Source organism: Perca fluviatilis, chromosome 6, assembly GCF_010015445.1.
Source record: "Perca fluviatilis chromosome 6, GENO_Pfluv_1.0, whole genome shotgun sequence".
In the NCBI taxonomy this organism is placed as follows: domain Eukaryota; kingdom Metazoa; phylum Chordata; class Actinopteri; order Perciformes; family Percidae; genus Perca; species Perca fluviatilis.
In genome coordinates, this window is record NC_053117.1 from 38,598,789 (window position 1) to 38,620,640 (window position 21,852).

At 40.6% G+C, this 21,852-nt stretch overlaps 1 protein-coding gene across 2 annotated transcripts; it reads right to left on the bottom strand.

The window, feature by feature from the left end:
- Positions 1-1,563: 1,563 nt before the first annotated feature.
- Positions 1,564-21,675, bottom strand: arid5a (AT rich interactive domain 5A (MRF1-like)). Of its 2 annotated transcripts, none has more exons than XM_039802699.1 (7): positions 21,591-21,675; positions 15,564-15,634; positions 9,802-9,970; positions 6,640-6,692; positions 4,489-4,586; positions 4,234-4,399; positions 1,564-3,031 (listed from the first exon to the last, which is right to left on the bottom strand). In XM_039802699.1, exons 1-7 carry the CDS (start codon positions 21,652-21,654, stop codon positions 1,760-1,762), a joined length of 1,893 nt encoding a protein of 630 aa, XP_039658633.1. In that variant the 5' UTR covers positions 21,655-21,675; the 3' UTR covers positions 1,564-1,759. The 2 variants fall into 2 exon arrangements, with proteins under 2 accessions (XP_039658633.1, XP_039658634.1); XM_039802700.1 differs by lacking the exon at positions 21,591-21,675 and adding an exon at positions 18,069-18,347.
- Between the last annotated feature and the right edge of the window lie 177 nt (positions 21,676-21,852).

Below are 21,852 nucleotides of genomic sequence, written 5' to 3' on the forward strand. Positions count from 1 at the left end.
GGAGACCCCACCTATCTACAGCTAGAGGAGACCCCACCTATCTACAGCTAGGGGCGACCGTGATGGTCTGATGTTGGCATATCCCTTTAAGGAAAAGGTCGTGTATGGGCTTACGTTTCCATGACACGCGTGCCACGGTCTCCTGGGTGAAAGTCCTGTTGTTGGACCCATTCACCCCCCCAACCAACCTCCCTATGAGGATTTTTGGGCTTTCATACTACTCGCTACTGTTGCCGCTCTTAATGCTATGTCATCTTCTAGCACCGTGTAGCTGCTGCTCTCCCTGTGCTTTGCACACAATGGTGCTTTTTTCGTCGGTATCAGACGCTGACAGCCACTGTCCAAACGCCCGCATTTTACGAGTGCGGAGTGAGAACGGATTGACAAAAACAACTGTTTAAAATAACATTGATGTGCGAATTATGTAGGGATAGACCGATTATTGGGCCGTTTTTTTGCAGATGATCTGTATCTGTGTTTTATTTGCCTGATAACCGACAGAGTTAATGAATTAAAAAGTGTTCTACTTTGGCTCGGCTACAGCTCTGTGTCTGTCCCTCTGCTTCGGCTTCACCACGGAGTCTGACTTCATGTCCCGACCACAACACTATCTGACTCTCTCTTACTGGGGAACTTATGTTCAAAGTTTCTCATTTATTAAATAATTGCTTAAAGCATTTAAACAAAGTTTTGTGTTGGAGTTTGTAACATATTTCAGAATCTTAATTTTGACCTAAAGTGCTCATATTATGCTCATTTTCAGGTTCATAATTGTATTTAGAGGTTGTACCAGAATAGGTTTACATGGTTTAATTTTCTAAAAACACCATATTTTTGTTGTACTGCACATTGCTGCAGCTCCTCTTTTCACCCTGTGTGTTGAGCTCTCTGTTTTAGCTACAGAGTGAGACATCTCACTTCTGTTCCATCTTTGTTGGGAGTCGCACATGCGCAGTAGCTAGGTAAGGACTACTAGCCAGTCAGAAGCAGAGTATGAGGGCGTGCCCTGACAGTAGCTAGGTAAGGACTATTAGCCAGTCAGAAGCAGAGTATGAGGGCGTGCCCTGACAGTAGCTAGGTAAGGACTATTAGCCAGTCAGAAGCAGAGTATGAGGGCGTGCCATGCTAGCAGCTAGGCGAGCATTATAACGTTTGTTACAAAGTGACCACCTTTGTTTCTGAAGTAAAGGCTGGACTACAATAGAGCTGTTTGGAGCAGTTGGTGAACAGTGTTTTCTGTTGGAGATGGTAAGTCCCTTTGGGGGGAACTATCCTTACATTAAACGACTTTTCAAGCGACTCAACTGTCGCAGACAAATTTCCAACATCTGAATGAAATCACGAGAGTCTCGCTCCCGTCGTCTCAATTGTTTGGAGTAAGGTTGTAATAAACTCAGTCCGTGCTGTCTTAAGTCAGTCTTTTTCCCGTCTCGACGTTCCGACAAAATCAAACGTGTGTTTTTATCCTACGCTTTAAGTCTTGGTATAATAATAATAATAATAATAATAATAATGATAATCTTCTAGTCTGTGACTAAAAACTCAGAGACATTATGACAGAGAGTCTTTAGATGTGAGATGGTGTCACACTTTAATCTTTTCAACGTCTTTTCAGTGTTTTCAGAGTGTACGGTAGGCATTAATCACAAAAACAGAAAAGTGTACCAACAAATATCAATGTCTGCCTTCTTCAGTTTAAAGCTCAACTGTGATGCTTCTTGTGTTTATGAAAGTCCTGGAGATTAAAAAGCAAAAGAAATCACAGCTTGTGAGAGTAAATGGGATGCATGGCAGGTAGGGTGTAGCAGGTTTGGGGGTTTAACAGAGGAATGGAGTACTGATAGGGGTAAACGGCAGACCCAATGAGAGCAGAGTGAGCCGGGCTCATCGGGACGTGACGGTACACTAGCTGAGACTGAGGTAGTCTCGTTCTGTTGGGGATAAAAGCAGGGTGTAAGAAAGGCTGGTGCCGTAAGTCTCTCCCGGATTTGTCGCAGCTCTGAAGGACGCACGACGTCGGCAGGTTGGCGCCGGAGTGGGCCAGACTCTGCTGCTGCTGCATGGAAGGAACTTTTTGTAGCATTGTCCTGGATTTCTCCCTCTTCTCTGTCTGATAAAGCCACGTAGACATGTTGTTCAGCTTCTTCGCGCAAGCCACAGAGTCGTCCTGCTGCATCAGCCTGCCCTGGGGGGTTTTATAAGACGGCCGAATGGGAGCGGGCCGCAGAAGCTGCACCGATCTGGGAACTACTTTGCTGAAACTAGAGGTAGATGTTGGAGCCCAGTCAGATCTCACCGCGAAGGAGGAGGAAGGGTGGAAGGGATGGTATTTGACGCTCCCGTTGTGGATTGGCATCCAGGCGGGGCCTTTAATCTGGATTTCGATGGAATCTGCGGATTGGGAGCGCACGTCGTTATTCTGTCCCGCAGGGTCTTTGGGTTTGTGACTACAGCTCGCAGACTTGCGTTCCTCGCTGCAGCTGGATGTATTTTTCCCAGAACTGGAGCAGTTTTGGGAAAGTTCAGAGTCTGACGCAGGTTTATCTTTCGTCTCCTCCGGACCGTCCTCTGATGAAACCGAGTAAGGGGACGGGCTGCGGGAAGACGAAGGGGACGAAGGCAGCGGGGAGCTGTCGGAGGAGTTGCAGTTTCGGCTGGAAGAAGCCCGCGCCGGAGACTGGGAGCAGTGGATGACGGACGGCCGCTCTCGGTCCTCGCCGTGAGGACTCGGCGGCAAGTTCAGGCTCGCCTGAGCCACTCGCTTCTTCTTCTCCAGGGGAGAGATGACCTCTCCGGGAACAGCGGGCGGGACATGAGCGGTCCAAGGACTGGACGCGGGGACCGGGACGAGGTGGGCGTAGACGGACGTGCAAAGGGCGGCGGCGGCGGCGGCGGCGGCGGCGGTGGCGACTCGGTTTGGCTGAGAGCAGTCGGGGGGGAGTCTGTCAGAGGGGCCGGCCCAGAGAGCGGAGTGAGGATGCATCGGCGCTTCACTCTGGCAGGCAGCCTCCGGACTTCTCTGGCTGAGAATCTATAAAAATCATACAGGATATGTTTTAGGACACATTATGTACTAATCCAGATTTCTCTCTTTTTGAGACTTTTTAAAGGACACCTATTATGTTCGTTAGAAAAACTAAACAACTCTTTGTTTCCTTCCTCTGTCTCTGTGTTGGCGTTCTAATCTCCGGTGGATTTGTGAGGACTATGGTTAACTGCTCCTCAGATCTCTGCAGGGTAAATCCAGACAGCTAGCTAGACTATCTGTCCTATCGGAGTTTTCTGCTGCACGACTAAAACAACTTTTGAACGTACACATGTTCCACCAAAACAAGTTCCTTCCAGAGGCTATTTAGCAGAGGCGCCGTGGCTCCGTCCGGAGCTTAGCGCCGCCCCAAGACGATTGTGATTGGTTCAAAGCAGTGGTTCTCAAACTTTTTTCAATAATGAACCCTTTTTTCTTTAAGCCAAGTACCCCCTGACCAGCGATAATCATTTTCGGTAGAAAAAAAGTCTATATAAACAGGAACAGTACAGCGCTGTCAGCGATAGATTTACTAAACAGCCTTGTAACTGAAAAAAACATTTAAATGCTGATGAGAAAAGGAGACAAAAACTGTAAAAAAAAAAAAAGACAAAAAGATGGTAGAAAGAAGGAAGGAAGTAAGGCAAGAATAGGTCAAAATAGTATCACAAACTTCAAAATGTGTCATTGTCAGTGACATAAGAAGAAAGAAGCGAGAAACTTGTAAAAAGTAGAAGGACAGTAGAATGAAGGCAAGATTAGGTCCAAAGAAGGAGACACAAATGTCACATTTTTGGAAGAAAAAATAAAATAAATTCTACATAAAGAGGAACAATGTTCTTGACAACAGCCTTGTTACTATTAAACATTTTGTTAAATATCTCACGTACCCCCTGCAGTCCTCCAAAGTACCCCTAGGGGGACACGCACCCCCCATTTGAGAAACACTGGTTTAAAGAAATGCCAATAAACCAGAGCAGGTTTTTCTCCCATCCCAGAATGCTGTGTGGACTAGCCAGACCTTCCTCGGCAGATCTCGCGAGACTAATTTCTCCCCAATTTGATTGATTGATTGATTTATTAGACAGTAACAGAAATAAATGCATAACAAGATGCCAACACAGTGACAATGTACATTTATCAGAACTGTCGAGGATAACACGAGAAAGTTACAAACTTATTTCCATTGTGGTCCTCATTTGCCTCACCTCCATCTCTGAATCCATCTCCATGTCCGACGGAGTCCTCTTCCTCTTCCTCTCAGCCTTGGCGACCTTGGCATCCAAATTCCTCTTATATGGCTTTCGCGGTTTGCTCGGGGGCAGCGGCCTGTCGTCCTCCCCCTTTAGGTGTCGTTCAAAGGGCAGCACCAGCCTACGGAAACACAACTCTCGGATTAGGAATCAGCTGATGAAGAGTTTTGACTCCATGACAGGTTAGTTAGAGACGGGCGTTTCCCTCACTTCTCGTAGTGTCTGCGAGTGCACGTAGCAGCGCTGGTGCTGCCTGGACTTCCTCCCAGCTCGTCGTACACTTTCTTCCAAAGACGCCGTGCGGTCACCTGTTGGAGAACGCAGTGTGAAAGAATGTACGTAAGTTACAACGCGTGTCTGTAATAGGTAACAATCATTTTTCATTAAAAGTGCCCATATTATGAAAAAAACACTTTTTCTGGTGATTTGGGGTGTTCTTTTGTGTCTCTGGTGCTTCCACACACATACAAACTTTGAAAACAATCCATCCATGCTGTTCTGAGTGAGATACAGGTTTCTGAATGTGTCCTGCCTTCAGTCTCCTAGTGAGCTGTTCAAAATCGGCTCGGACTGTGACGTCACAGTCCGAAATGAGCTGGCTAACCACAACCGTTAGCTCGTAGCATTAGCGTTAGCATTAGCATGCTAACGCTAATGCTAACACTAGCATGGTACCTCGTTCTCAATAGCAAAGCACTGCTACAACACACACAAGTTCACCATAATCTACAAAAGAACTACCTACATGTGCGCCCTCATTTAGAAGTCTCCCAGCTAATCCTGCCTTGTAACTGACTGAAGTTGGAGAAACAGCCTTTCTTTTACTTCTATGGAGCTAGCTAGCTGACATGATCTACATCTGAGCTACTGAGCATGTGCGAGTGCAATCAAAGATAGTACAGAAGAAGAAGATGAAAAGAGGTCTCACTCTGTAGCTAAAACAGAAACCAGGTGAAAAGAGGATCTGCAGCAGTGAGAGAGAGCTGTGCAGTACAACAACAATATGGTGTTTTTTGAAAATTAAACCATGTAAACCTATTCTGGTACAACCTTAAAATACAATTATGAACCTGAAAATGAGTATAATATGGGCGCTTTAAAAGTGTGTGAGAAGTAACTGACTAGAGCTGCAACGATTAGTCGACTAATCGACAGAAACGTTATCGGCAACCAAGGGCGTAACTTTGGGTTCGACATTGTGGGCGTTGAGATCTCCACTTTTAAAGATGTTTTAGGGGGCTTGTTTACCTTTATTGGATAGGGCAGCTTAAGACTGGAAAGTAGGGGAGAGAGAAGGGGGGTGATATGCAGCAAAGGGCCGCAGGTCGGAATCGAACCTGGGCCGCTGCGGTAAGGACTGAGCCTTAGTATATGGGGCGCACGCTCAACCAGGTGAATTACCAGGGTGCCCCAAGATCTCCACTTTTGAGCAAAGTTGAAATTTTAAGCGTCAAATACTTCATTTTCTGCATTCTGGTGAATTTTTCTGCACCAATTGTGCAAATGTCTTTATATATGTTAGAGAAATTAGGTTAGGTTTTCTTTTTTTTGGGGGCGGGGGGGTATGCACTGGCCAGTTTTGATTGTAAATTACACCTATGTCTGCAACTATTTTGATAATTGATTAAACATTAAAGTAATTTTTCATGCAAAAATGGCAGAAAAAGCTGTTGTCTCTCAAGCCTCTCAAATATGGAGCTTTCCTGCTGTTTTCTGTTTTACATTAATATTAAAATAAATATCTTAGGGTATTGGACATTTAAAGACATCCCATTGGACTTTGAGAAACTAAGATGGACATTTGCAAAATTGTGAAAAAAGTGTTTTGGATTTTAAAACATTTAAATATGATTTAATTTGCCGTGCGATGGCGGGCCTTCTGTTTCCTGTGGCTGGTTTTCATTTAAACGCCACTGTCTGCTGGTTTCACAATTTCACTTTTTAAATGTACACATCTGTAGGCGGCTTGTGTTGTGTTTACACCCTGCGACGCAGTGTCAGCGGTGATGGTGGCGGCGAGGGTCAGCTCTGATTGGATAACTGCTCTGATGCCATTTCAACATGACATTCACTCTCAGAAGTCGTCCCACAGTGTCAACATCAAAGGCAACAGAGCAACCAGAGCTAAATGTCCCCCCGTGTGTGAAGAGACACCACCATGTCACAGCACCTGACCTATTGTATGCAGCATATATAGCTCATTTTCCACTCAGAAACCTGTACACACATACACACACACAGAGACAAACACACACAAGCACACACACACACACACACACAGAGATATGCACACACACACACACACACACACACACACATCAAAGGACAGGAACAGTAGTGAAATACAGAACTTGTACTTGCCGAATCATAGCCCCCTAGTTTATCAACAGCTTTGTAGATCCTCCAAAGATTAACTGGGGGAAAAACACACATGAGAACCTAATTATTTTCATTCAAATATCAAGTGAATGATGAGTTCAATCAACAGCAAGCTCAGTGCTAATGGGCCGTCAACAGGGACGGAGCTTCTGTGGATTTATTTATACTACTACGTTTTGGTTTTTTGTGTCAAAACGGTGCCTAAAATTAAAAAAATGTACTAGTTTAGATGTAACCGTTTTTTCTTGTCAAAAGCTCTGAATCTTTTATGCCGATTTGACTGTCTTTCCGAGGCTGTAGCGCAGGAGGGGTGTCAAACTCATTTTCATTTAGGGCCATACTGGAAAAGAGAATCACACCAGGGGCCAGACATGTAGAGTTAAATTCACATGTATACACTGAAAAAAGTAAAAAAAATTTGACCGTATAACTGAATGTTGCTTTTTTTGGTTATTTTTGTTGCTTTTTCCGACTTTTTTGTGGCATTCTCAGACATTTTAATCACTTTTTTTTTTTTTTTTGCATCGTTTTGTCGCTCTTTCCGACTTTTGTTGCACTTCGTTTGACATAACCCCCTAGAAAGTCAGCAAAGAGTTCCTCCTGCCACCATATTGATTAGCAAATCATGCAAAACAGTGATTGATGATTTCATCGCCTGAATATTCAAATACTTTCTGGTTTCTGTGTGAGTTTCTCAGTGTCAGAGTCGGTAAATCTGACAAATTCTGCTCTGAGAGTCGCGTCATTTGGAGTTTAAAAACAGTTTTTCGTCTTTTTGGTTTGGTACACAACTAGCCAGGGCCAAAATGTATTGTGGAACCTAAAATTGATACGCGGGCCAGATCAATATTTGCGAGGGGCTGCATTTGGCCCGCGGGCCTTGAGTTTGACACATGTGCTGTAGCGGGTTCAGTTCCAGAGCGGTAGTGAACATATTGGTATCATATCAAACTTGACAACCTAAGGCATGTGTGTCAAAGTCCAGGCCCCTCCTAAAGTGATCCAGCCTGCAAATTCAGTTTAGGTTCACAATAGATTTTGCACCCCCTAGTTGTGCGCCAAACTAAAAAGACAGGAAACTGTTTTTGCCAAACTGGAATAACTCGACACACAAAGCAGAATTTGGCAGATTTGTCGACTTAGAGACCCGAGAATTCCCCCGAGAAGCAGAGTTTTCATATTCAGGCTGTGAAACAGGTTTCTGTGAGTCGGCTGAGTGCAGTGGTGTAGTCTAATGTATTGTAGTGGGTATACTGTACTATATATATATATATATATATATATATATATATATATAAAATAAAAAGTATAAAAAATATAAATAAAAAGGTATTTCCACCGTAAATTGGTGCATAAAAGTGTATCCGAATACAGGAAATTAAGTCTTTGATGCTCAAAACTATATATATATATATATATATATATATATATATATATATATATATATATATATATATATGTATGCCTATGTGAAGAAGAAAAACACAGATGACAATTCAAAATAAATCTAAAATGTAATGGACAGTATGTTGTAGCGTGTCATTGGGCATTTTGAAGTGGGTATATGGAAATCCTGGAGCTTTCTTAGTGGGTATACTGCGTATATATCTGCGTATCACGTAGACTATACCACTGGCTGTGTGGTAGCTTCTTTTAAAAATGTAATCTTTGTTTAGCCTGATTTGCTAAACTCTATCGTGGCTAAGGAAGTTTTTTTTATTTGCTGACTTTTTTAGGCCGTTATTTCGACCAAAACTGTAATTAAAAATACTAAAAGAGACGTGTAACCATACAGTCCAAGATATTAGACTCTTTCGATGAAATAAAAGCACGTCTGGCCCTTGATGCCGGGCAGTGTAACGCTTATCAGTTCAATTTTCTAAGCACAAACAGACATTGGGAAAAACAGAAAAATGGGTTCCAATATAAAGATATAAAATATATATAAATATAAAATATTATAAATATTATATATTATATATATATATTATAATATAATAAATATAAAAATAAAATATAAAGTTTTCATTTTTTTCCGCCTTGACAAATTACAAAATTGGATCTTTAAACTGTTTTTCCAATTTTCTGGTTTTATTCAGAGGTTCAGAAATTTAGAAAATTACAAAATTGCATTTGAGATCCAATTATTCATAATACTGCCATGGTATTCTCTCTCTCGTTCCCCCTAGCAACGCCCCCCACTCGAAACCAACAGTTGCAAGCACCTCTGACCCCAAAGTCTATCATTTTTTTTTATTTATTTTTTTTTTTTTTGGTCCATATGCAGTTAATGACCTGCATATTCTGCAAAGTAGATGAAGAGAATACGGTCAGTGTAACGCTTATCAGTTCAATTTTCTAAGCACAAACTGACAAACTGAAAAATGGGTTCAAATATCCAATTTTTAATTTTTTTCCGCCTTGAAAAATTTAAAAATTGGATCTTTAAACTGTTTTTCCAATTTTCTGTTTTTATTCAGATGATCAGAAATTTAGAAAATTACAAAATTGCACCTGGGCTCCAATTATTCATATTACTGCCATGGTATTCTCTTGAAAAACATCAGTTGCAAGCACCTCTGACTATCTATCAGTCTATCAGTTTTATTTATTTTTTGGTCCATATGCAGTGAATGACCTGCATATTCCACAAAGTAGAGGAAGAGAACACCATGGCAGTATTGAATAATTGGAGTTAAGACGCAATTTTTGTAATTTTCTCAATTTCTGATCCTCTGAATAAAAAACAGAAAATTGGAAAAACAGTTTTAAAAGATCCAATTTTTAAATTTCTCAAGGTGGAAAAGAAATAAATGAAAAATTGGATATTTGAACCCATTTTTCAGTTTGTCAGTTTGTGCTTAGAAAATTGAACTGATAAGCGTTACACTGACCGTATTCTCTTCATCTACTTTGCAGAATATGCAGGTCATTAACTGCATATGGACCAAAAAAAACAATATACACTGACCGACACCCCTAACCTAAGGCATCCAGTGGTGTCAACCATGTCATGCTTGTCGAGAGGGGGGCTAAATAAAGCTCCAAACTAAATTGTAAGCATGTCCTCAGACCCCCACCTTGGTTTGGGCTGAGCCCCGAACGTTTCCAACATCTGGCTCTGCCCACATCACATCAACTCACTCTGTTTGAAGCCCAGATGTGGGATCCTTTCTATGGGCGTTCCTCTGTCCTTCATGAACGCGTGCAGCCTCGATATAAAAGCCTTCTCCTCCATCTGCACCGGGCTGGGCGCCGCGTCTTCCTCGCATTCGGTCATGGAGTCGTGAATCTCGATGACGGAGGGAGAAGCCTATAAGTGTGGAAGAAAAAAAACGAGAAAGGTTTTTTAAAATGTTTTTGCATGCAAATCAAGCAGCTCCTGTAAATGTGACACACACACTATAGAAACCTGTCTTACAGTTGAAGGTATTATCATAGCTGGGAAAGAAGACGCACACAGTCATCTCATGGGAGACAAAGTTGAAATGAAACATCAAAATCAGAGAGTAGGGTTTTACCGCTACTTTCAATAGATAACCACTACACATCCTGTCTGGAGAGAAAGCAGCAGACTTGTGGGGTTTTTGGTCTGGAGTTGTCAGTCGCTGATATCACAAATGTCACATTGAAAAACAAAAACGAAAGATCTTGTACATTTAAGTGCAAACAATGTGACGAGAAAGCAAGGTTTTACAAAAAAAAACAAAAAAACTGGGCTTTGTCAAAATGTAAGAAATAACCGGTTGCAGCATGTTTGCTGTCTTTCTGCAGAACTAGTTTCAGTAACTTTGAATAGGATTTGTTAAAATACCAAGAAATAAGACGCAAGTGTTACCACCCAGACTACCCAGAACTCCAGCATAAGAAATTGACAATGTCACTATTTGTGGTTTGCTAGAAAGGAGAAATGAAAGAGCCAAGTCTTGCAGAATCCAGATCATCAGTTAGGACGGTTTACTACTACAAATATAACACAGTGAAGACATCACTTTATTTGTCCGGGACAATACATAAAGACTTTATTACATCTAAAAACTCTTGAATTTCTCCTTCAATCAATAACATATCTCTATCTATTTATCCATCTATCTATCCACCCATCTATCTATCTATATACTCCATCTATCTATCTATCTATCTATCTATCCATCCATCTATCTATCTATCTATCTATCTATCTATCTATCTATCTATCTATCTATCTATCTATCTATCTATCTATCTATCCATATACTGTATCTATCTATCTATCTATCTATCTATCTATCTATCTATCTATCTATCTATCTATCTATCTACATATATATCTATCTATCTATCTATCTATCTATCTATCTATCTATCTATCTATCTATCCATATACTGTATCTATCTATCTATCTATCTATCTATCTATCTATCTACATATATATCTATCTATCTATCTATCATCCACCTATCTATCCATATACTGTATCTATCTATCTATCTATCTATCTATCTATCTACATACATATCTATCTATCTATCTATCTATCTAACTGTCCATCTATCTATCTATTTATCCATCCATATATCTATCTATCTATCCATCCACCTATCTAGCCATATACTGTATCTATCTATCTATCTATCTATCTATCTATCTATCTATCTATCTATCTATCTATCTATCTATCTATCTATCTATCTATCTATTTATCTATCTGTCCATCTATCTATCTATATATCTATCTGTCCATCTATCTATCTGTCTGTCTGTCTATCTATCTATCTATCTATCTATCTATCTATCTATCTATCTATCTATCTATCTATCTATCTATCTATCTATCTATCTATCTATCTATCTATCTATCTATCTATCTATCTATCTATCTGTCCATCTATCTATCTGTCTGTCTGTCTATCTATCTTTCCATCTATCTATCTATCTATCTATATATCTATCTGTCCATCTATCTATCTGTCTGTCTGTCTATCTATCTATCTATCTATCTATCTATCTATCTATCTATCTATCTATCTATCTATCTATCTATCTATCTATCTATCTATCTATCTATCTATCTATCTATCTATCTATCTATCTATCTATCTATCTATCTATCTATCTATCTATCTATCTATCTATCTGTCCATCTATCTATCTGTCTGTCTGTCTATCTATCTTTCCATCTATCTATCTATCTATCTATCTATCTATCTATCTATCTATCTATCTATCTATCTATCTATCTGAAGACAAACAAGTGAAACCGAGAGTAGATTACACCCTAGGATGTTTAAAAATGACAATTTATCTCAACCGGCTGTCATCTTTACACATTCATACCGATTCATGATGCATCGTTACATTCCTAAATGTGGAGAGAATCAACTTTTCCAACTTTCCGACTTAAAAGCATGTGAACACACCGAAGTCGGAAGTTTTTCCGAGTCTGTATAATCCGACCGTCGGAGGAACATGTGAATGCGCCAATCTACGTGGACAATGAACAGTTTATTTGGTATAAACGAGTTGTCTGAAACTATTCCCGCTGCCTCAAACCAAACACAAAATTCTGATTTACTCACTTCTGTTATTTCACGCCAGATATTCAAATGCGAAATCTCGCATTGGCCCGTCGCGCCGATCAATATCGATAACATCAGGATGTTAGAACCAGACCACAGTGGCCAAGTGTCAATATTTTACTTTTTGAGTCAGCACACGGAGAAGCTGCTTTATTTCTGTAGCAGTCATTGTACAACAAAACAGCTTGGCGTGGTTTCATATTGAATCGAGTTCCTCTATGTGGTTCCTGGTTCCGAGAAGTAGGCCTCTAGAGTGAGTAATAGTGAAGGTGCAGGCCTGTAACCGAGATACCCCCGACTGAGTCACAGCTCCGCGGCTGCTGTTCCCAGCCAACAGCTCTGACTTTCCGCCTGATATTAGGTTTGTATTTCTAAAGAAGATCACATTAGACACACATCACTTTGAATTGTCTGTATTTCCAAAACTGTGAACATGGAACGAAATTATATTTGCTTCTTTTTTTGTTTTGCACTAGAGCTGCAAAGATGAATTAGTTGTCAACTATAACATTATTTCAAAATGTGGTGACACTTTACTTGAAGGTATCTACATAAGAGTGACATGACACGGTCATGTAAACATTATATACAAGTCATAAACGTTTATGTAAATTTTAGTAAATGTGGTCTGCAGTTGTTGGGGGGGGGGGGTTAGGCTGCTGGGTTCTTTCCGGCTGCAGAGTTTGGGGGGGGGGTGAGGGGGGTGTTATTCACCTTTCATGCGATTACCGTTGGTTGGGCTTTCCCATTGGTCATTCCTTATGATCCATCCATTGCGGTTTCACTCAAGTTCTGGATCCGTTGTGGCTTCTTACCTCCTGTTTCCTTTGTCTGGGTCTTCACTTCCTCCGTTATTTTCTCTATTGTTCTTTACATCCATATTCTTCCTTCTTCCACTCCTCTGCTGTTCCTCCATTTTTTTCTCCTGTGTTTGTAGCCCTCCGTTCCCATTTTCGTTAGAGTTTATGTTCTCTTTTGGTCCTCTCGTTGTCCTCGGCCATCTATATTTTGATCCATTTTTGCCATGATTTTTGTCCTTTCTGTTCTTTTATTCCTCTTTTCCATGTTTTTTTTTTTTTTACCTCCATGTCTGGCCTCGTGGGATTCTCATTTTGTGGTTCCTTGTGGGTTGTATTCTGTGGTTGTGTTGTGTTTGTTCTTTGTGTTTTGGGTGTGTCTCGTTTAGTATGTGTTTGGGTTAGTCTTGTGTTTCGTGTTCTCTCCTTCCTCTCTCTCCTCTCCTCTCTCCTCCTCTTCTCTCTCTCTCCTCTCTCCTCTCCTCTCCTCTCTCTCTCTCTCTCTCTCTCTCTCTCTCTCCTCCTCTCTGTCTCTCTCCTCTCTCCTCTCTCTCCCTCTCTGTCTCTCTCCTCTCTCTCCTCTCTCCTCTCTCTCTCTCTTCTCTCTCCTCTCTCTCTCTCTCTCCTCTCCTCTCCTCTCTTCTCTCTCTCCCTCTCTCCCTCTCTCTCCCTCCTCCTCTCCCCTCTCTCTCTCCCTCCCTCTCTCTCTCCCCCCTCTCTCTCTCTCTCCCCTATCTCTCTCCTCTCTCCTCTCCCCTCCCCTCCCCTATCTCTCTCCCTCTCTCTCTCTCTCTCTCACACACCAGAGAGTGAATATCATTGTGAAACACTCGCTTCATTTCCACTAGATGAAATTGTGTTTTTGGAAAACGGCGTGGGTGATGTTGATGTCAAGGTGTTGTATATGTGCGATTCTCGCAATGATTGTCGTTGGCGTGCTGAGTCGATGCTATCGTCAGGCCAGTGGTGACCACGGAAACCGCCGGGCTTTCATCTCACATCAGCCCTGGAAATTTGATGAGCGAATTTGTGTTTTCTCATATTGTATCTCTTCGATTCAGTTACCAGAATAATGGCTTGTGGGGACCATTGTGCAGTTTCTGTTTGTGCAATAAAAAAATAAAAAATATGATTGTGGTGTGGCTCATGGCGGTGAGATGTGCGTGTGTATCGTGGCCCTTTCAGGCAGAGGTGGAAACTGTACAAAAACATTCTACTCAAGCAGAAGTACCATTACTTTTACTTAACCCTTGTGTTATCTTGCTGTCGACCGTGCAACCTTTTGTTTTTCTGGGTCAAAATAAAAGTGCAACGTTTTGGTCTTTTTTCAACATTCTTTTATTAATTTTTGTCTTCAGATGCTATCCAATATTGAGTTAAACACCCAAATTCAATGAAAGTAGTGAACTGATCCTTTGTTCTCCTTGTGAAGAGCGTTGTAGGGAACCCTCCACGTTATTTCCTTTTGTCAATTTGGTTGAAAGAAACCAAAATTTCTGATGTAGAAACGTTTTGAAAAATGGGTCAAATTAGACAACAGGAGGATTAAGTATAAGTTAAATTACCGGTATATATAAAAATCTACTCAAGTAAGAGTAAATAGTAGCTCATTTAAAATGTACTCAGAGTAAAAGTTACTTAGTTACATTTAACAGAGGCGAGGGGGAGATGTACTTTTTTATATTTATACTTATTTAATATCTTATTTACACTTTTTTATAGTTATTTATCGTTTGCAATTTGATAAGCCGCTTTCAATAAAAACACATTAGAGACCTTTTTATTTAAGAATGTGATTTGAGACTTTAAACAAAACTCAACCAGTCTCCTGCCAACCATACTCATATGTTCTGGTCTTGCCCTAAATTAACTAATTTTTGGATGAGGATTTTTGACACCGTGAGCACAGCCTATGGTCGCCTTATTCCTCCCTCCCCCCTTTTGTTTTCTCTCCTCTCTATCTCTTTTAATTTGTCTATCTTTTTTTACTTTTATCTTTTGGATATTGTGTGTCTTTACTGGTGTGCATGGGTCTGTTTTTGGACCTGAAGTGGGTTGGTTTGTGGGTGGGTCTAGGGGACTCGAGGCGAAGTGACATCCTGTTTTAACTATGCTTTGTTCACCTTGGCCTATGCTGTATGTCAATTATTGTTCAAATTGAAATAAAAAAAAAGTTGGAAAAAAAAAAAACATAACTCTCAAGTAGAATACTCAAGTAGAAGTCAAAGAACCGATTTTAAAAACGACTTAGTTACAGTAACGTGAGTACATGTCATTTATCACTTTCCACCTCTGCTTTCAGGACACAAAGCCAAATCACTTATTCCCTGGTTACTCATTTCACAACCAGATGAAACAACTGTACACGCACAATCGGCTTTTGAAGCAATCGCAAATTCACTATAAAAAGGGAAATGAAAACTCAACGTAGGCTACGGCTCACTCTGAGATGTCTGTGGTCACTGATTAACTGAAATGGATGGAAAAGGCCCGGACTGACGCCAGAAGGCCAACTGGCACTTTCATCAGCAGTGATTGAGGTTTCGGTACCTGCGTTCCTGTCCCCTTGTCCTCGTCACTGGTCGCAGTTTGTTGGGACGTCTCACTCTGGTCCTCTTGAGCTTCGAGAAACACAGCAGGGACAAGACATTTAGCAATCCTAATAGTATACTGTACTGTGAATTTTGAATTCAAAGAACCACAGTCAAGGATGCGAGTACTTCTTCATTTCAAGAAAATATTGGCAAATGTCCCGTGTTACCGAAACATTATCGGGCAAATGCTGTGCTGTTTTTGTCACCGACAGGCTCAGATTATTATTCTAAGGGTCTGACAACATTATGGAAAGGATCTCTACAGAGATACAGCTTTTTAGTTAAAGAGTAAGATCCTTTTTAGTTTAACATGAAACAGCTCAAAAGTCATCATCACCAAACCCACCAGACTCCATGTAAATAAACAGTTATTTTATCATCGTAAAACACACTTCATTCAAAGTCGATAGAATCAAATAAAACCAATAAAAGCCATCTTGGTTCATCTTTCCACTGTTCCAACAATCACCACTCTGGTTTGGTTGAAATAAACCCTTAATTCACCCATTTACATGTGGAGATATGCTGGCTCTATACACGCTAAAAGTCCTGATTATTTACATGGAGTCTGGTGGAGATATGCTGGCTCTATACATGCTAAAAGTCCTGATTATTTACATGGAGTCTGGTGGAGATATGCTGGGTCTATACACACTAAAAGTCCTGATTATTTACATGGAGTCTGGTGGAGATATGCTGGCTCTATACACACTAAAAGTCCTGATTATTTACATGGAGTCTGGTGGAGATATGCTGGCTCTATACACACTAAAAGTCCTGATTATTTACATGGAGTCTGGTGGGTTCGGTGATTGCAATTGCGATTGCGATCTTTGGGGCTGTTTCTGATTAAACAAAAAGGATCTTACTCTATAACAAGAAGGTCTATCTCTGTAGGGATCATTTCCATAATGTTGTCAGACATCAAAAAGGGATTTTACAGTAAAAGAGTAAAGCATATTATGACTAAAACAGTAAAGTGTGAATTTAAATTCAAAGAACCTCAATCAAGGAAGCGAGCACTTCTTCATTTCAAGAAATATGAGTACAGTAAACGTCCTGTGTTACCGAAACATTACATGCAGAAATGCAAATGTAAGGTCACACTGACATTGTGCGAGCTGTGGTGTAGAGGATTGGTTGTCCAGAGATACTGTGACGCCAACGCTATGTTGTATATGGTGTGGGTTATTTAATAAAGTTTCACTTAAACTACAACTCTCCTGTTATTGTTTTCTGTTTTGCTCCTTTTTGTAAAGTATTTTACTGTGTGGAATTCAGGCTGTTCTAATGAACCGTTTGCACATATGGCTACGGAGAGTAAAGCACTGTAATTCGTGTGTTTTGAACGTATTTATTGCTGTATGCACCACATCCCTTTCAAGCCGGGGAGCAGGAAAACACAAGACTTTCACCCAGGAAACACATGTTCCTACAATCTTTGTTTTAATCTAATCTTAACTAGTCGTTTTGGTGCCTAAACTTAACCATCGTCGCTGCATCGCGCTCACTTTTTGTTGGCTAAACTCAACTGGCAACGGCTCCTGAAGAGCTCATCTTAACCCAGTAAGTTTACATGAGAGACTTGCAGTCACTCTGAGAGTCCTGGCCTCCGGTTGCCCAGGAGCTCGTTCATGCTTCCTGTTTCCGCTTTGTCGACCTCTGCTCGCGCGCTATAAATCTACGGCATTTTTGACGTCACGATGGCGTGCGGCTACTGGAAAACGGCCTTTAAACTGGAACGGAGGTGCGTTGAACACCCTGTTGGATGCGCAAGCGCTCTGCTTTTTTAATTTATTATATAGTCTTTAATGATTGGGTATCACCTGGGACACAGCCAATAAACGATCTCTTTCGCACCGCTCCGAGGAAACCAGTGGTGTAGTCTAGTTTTTTTGTAGTGAGTATACTGTAATTTTTTTCCCTCCGAGCATTAGACTTGCCCGTCCCAGAGCGATGCGTCCCAGAGCGACAACACAATCAGCCTCATCTGGCTCATTTTCTGTAGTTCCTGTAACGTTAGAAAGTCTGCTCCAGTGTCAGTCGTAGAGCGGTATAGCTTCAGGGGCAGGCTTACCAAAATCACTGAAAGAGTGTAGTTTAAATTAGCTTATGTTTCATATATCTACTTCAGTGATCCACATTAGTTAATTTCAAATATGCGCAGAGAATGACCCCCAAGCATCTGCGTTGTTGTTCCTAGACGACGAGGTGAATTTATGAAACGTAAGTGTGAAAGTTCTCTCACAAAACAATCATAGTTACGTAACGTTCTCCTTGCGTTTTCGTAAGTGGGTCTACTGAAATCCTTGACCTTTCCTAGTGGGTATACTCCGTATACCTGCATTTTTCGGAAATGGGAAAAAAAGCGGAAACAAAACAAACTATCAAAGAGTTTCGCGATTGACCCTCCGGAAACCACACACACTCTAGCGTCCTGGCGAACTCCGAAAGCTTATACCAGCGTAGCGCAGCTATTTTTATTTCGGCGTCCATGTTATCCAATCTGTCCGTCAGCCCCGCACGCTGCAGCGATAGATTTGGCGTCTCCTCTATGTACTGCGCGATAGGCGAGCGTATGTGTCAAGATAGGCAGGTAATCACATACAGGAAGACCACAGAGCAGCTGGATACTTTACAAAAATTAAGCACATTTCAAAATAAAACACCCAGGTTCATGGTGATTTTGGCGGTCTTGACAGAGACACACACACACACACACACACACATCTTTGTGGGGACACGTCATTAACATAATGCATTCCCTAGCCCCTTACCCTAACCTTAACCATCACAACTAGATAATAATAATAATAAATTGAATTTATATATTTTCATACTCAATAAATAATTATATAAAAACGTGACTATGGGTAGGTAGTAAGAGATGGTTTGGAGATGAAGATGGTGAGGGTCAGAGGTGATTGATTGCTCTGGAGAACTCTGTCCCAAAACAAGGTTGGATTTTGGATGAGACTGATGATTAGGAGGTGTAAGAAAGTCAGTATATGAGGGGAATGGTGGAGTTTAGGTGAGCAGTTTTGTAGGTGATCGGTGGGAAATGAAGCAGTGGAGTTGTTAGGATGGGTGATGTGGTAGGATTTGAGAGTAAAGTTTCAGTTGAGTGTTGATGTTGGTAGAGTGATGAGGAGAAGTGAGTTGAGTAGTAGTGGGAGAGAGATAATGTTTTCACAGGGGTGTGAGAGAGTATTTTGGAGTTGGGAGGTGAAGAATTATACATGTGAGGCTAAATGGAATAAGTATTAACGGTGAGAGGGGTTGTGGATTGGAGCGTATTGTTGTTGAGTGTTGCATTTTAGTTGAGTGGGAAGGAGTGGTGGTGTGGTAATGGTGTTAATACATAAGTAGTAAGGGGGAGATAAGATAATATTGAAGAGTATGGGGGTGGGTAGGGGTGGGGGGGGGAGGGGGGAGGTGTTGGGGGGGGTGTGGGGGGGGTGAGAGAGGATCGTGGGGGGGGGGGGGTTGGTGGGGGGGGGGAAGGGGGGGGGGGGGGGGGGGGGGGGGGAGGGTGGGGTGGGAGGGGGGGGGGGGGGTGATGGTTGGGGGGGGGGATGGACGGTGTGGCAGCGCTAGAGGTCGTAAGGGCGCGGAGGCTGGGGGTGCCTAACCTTAACAATTACCCTAACCCTAACCATAACCTAATTCTATCCCTAATCCTAAAACCAAGTCTTAACCCTCAAACAGCCCTTTAAACTTGGGGGGTCCAGCATTTTGGTCCCCACAAAGCTATTGGACCCCACAAGTATGCTGGACTCCCAGGTTTTTGGACCCCACGAATGTAGTTAAACAAGAACACACACACACACACAGGCAACAATTACCACACCACACGCGTGCGGTGTGTTCCAGCTGTAATTCTGTAGGATATCATACAGATTGTTGTGCATACATTTTCGTACGATATCAATTTAATTTGAGCTTGAACCTCCTTTAAAACTGTCTTTTGTTCCTTTTTAAAATGTTTTTTTTTCTTATTCTTACAGTAACTACACTGTACCAGATTTTATACACCAAATTATTTTATAAACCGGATGTTTTATTTTTGCTGTTTTGTGAAGCACTGTAACGTGGATTTTGGTGCTCTATAAAAACAAAGATTTCTACCATTATATAGTGTTTTTCGTAATGTAATGATGAGATGATTGATCAGCCAGGAAAACAGAAATCTGTAAAACATAATACCAACTTAGTGTGATATAAAACCACAAGCTGCAAAACCACTTCCTGCTCATGAACATAACCGCTTTGTTTGCTGCGCCGGATGATATTGGCACACATAAACATACACGACAATATCTGGCAACGGTGAGGTAACCTCAGACAATAAACTAACTAAAGTAACTTAAGTTTTATTCTCTGTGGGTAAGCAAAGATAAAACCAGCTGCACATAATATGGCTTTTGTTGGGGGGGAATATGAGGTCAGGTTCGATATTTTCTCTGGATTTTTTCTTTTTTTTTCTGTTTCTTTCTGATTTCATGGGTTCCAACTTGTTATATTTCCAACACAGCTATGTGCATGAGGAAAGTCTGCACATAGTTTAACTTTTGGTGGTGAGATATTGAGAAGATTGTGCCTTTTATTCTCATGTCTCACGCATGGCTCGATATTCTGTAAACTAGACTTAAACTAAACGTAAACTAAACTAACAGTGAACTAAACGTAAATTTAAACAAAACTAACCTAAACATGAACTAAATAAAACGTAAATTAACTTAAACATAAACTAACATAAAGTAACCTAACATAAACTAAATAAAACCTAACCTAAAGTAAACATAAACATAAACTAAATAAAACCTAACCTAAAGTAAACATAAACATAAACTAACCTAAACGTAAATTAACTTAAACATAAACTAACCTAACCTAAATTAAAAGTAAACGTAAACTTAAACAAAACTAACCTAAACGTAAACTAACTTAAATGTAAACTTAAACTCAACTTAGCCTGACATGTGAGTATATGGGTATAAATAATGTATTAATGCATGTCATTAAAAGGAAAATAAAACACGCTCTGGGAATGAAATGTGATTCTGAGAATGAATTTCTCTTTTCGTGACAAACTGTCATCTCTGAACCTGGCAGCCCTCCACCCACAGTGATATCACCAATATGCTTCTCTTTTGAGTTCACTTGTTTCCTGTGCTGTGGCTTCAACCTCTAATTCTGCTTTCAGAAGCCTCCAACTTCTCCATTTCATGTGCTGAGAAAATATTTTTAGTATATATAGTGTATTAGCTTTGTGTTTTTAAAATGGGTGCTGCTGTTCTTCTGGTTTAGACTTCTTTATTTGTCCTTTTTTAAGCTCTGCGTAAAAAAACTTGAAAAAAAATTGTGTTTTGACACATCCACCAATCAGTAAAGAGTCAGTGCAAGACAGAAGACTCATAAATAAAAGCACCTAATAAATAAGATAAGATTACGCTGAAATATGTGTTTGTTTCTTGGTGCTAGCGGTGGTGTTTTTGCCAGATATTGATCTGAGTCAGAACATTATGACGAATTATTTTGAACCCTTGTGGTTCATAACAAAAGAATTCCTGAGGCATTATGGGTTTCTAAATCACATTACGGTAGTTTTCTTTTTCACAAAAGAATGTCATTTACATTACTCGATACAGTTTTTCATATATATTATGATATATTTAACGATATATTTTTTTTTGTGTATTTGTACACGTACAACAAAGGTTGATGCAGTTCTATCGGTGCAAAGACATCGGCAAAAATGCAAAACGGGTGAATAAATAAGTAGAAAAGAGCCTCTAAAAGTCCCATAAAGACACAGAAGATTGTTAAAAAGAAAGTAAAGACATAAAAACATAAAGTGATCAAAATAATTCATCAAGATTATTAACTCAAACTATACAACACTTAAGCTGTTGTTTTAAATGCATGAAGCAGTAAATATGTTTTAATATCAGCCTTCACTAAAGAGAAAAGTGCTTCTCACCCATCTCCAGAAGCGGTGTGTCTTCTAGTCTCCGGCGTGACAGTGTTTGGTGACAGCAGTTCATGCGGCGCCCTCTTCAACTTGACATCACTTTTTTTTTTTTTTTTTTCCCTAAATTTTTTGTTTAAAATATGTTTGAAGTTGTCTTCAATTGAAAAAGCGTCAGTTTGTGGGTTTTTTGCCGCGCGGGGGGGAGTTTTTTGGGGTTTTTTTTTTTTTTTTTTTTTTTTTTTTTTTTTTTTTTTTTTTTTTTTGGCACCCC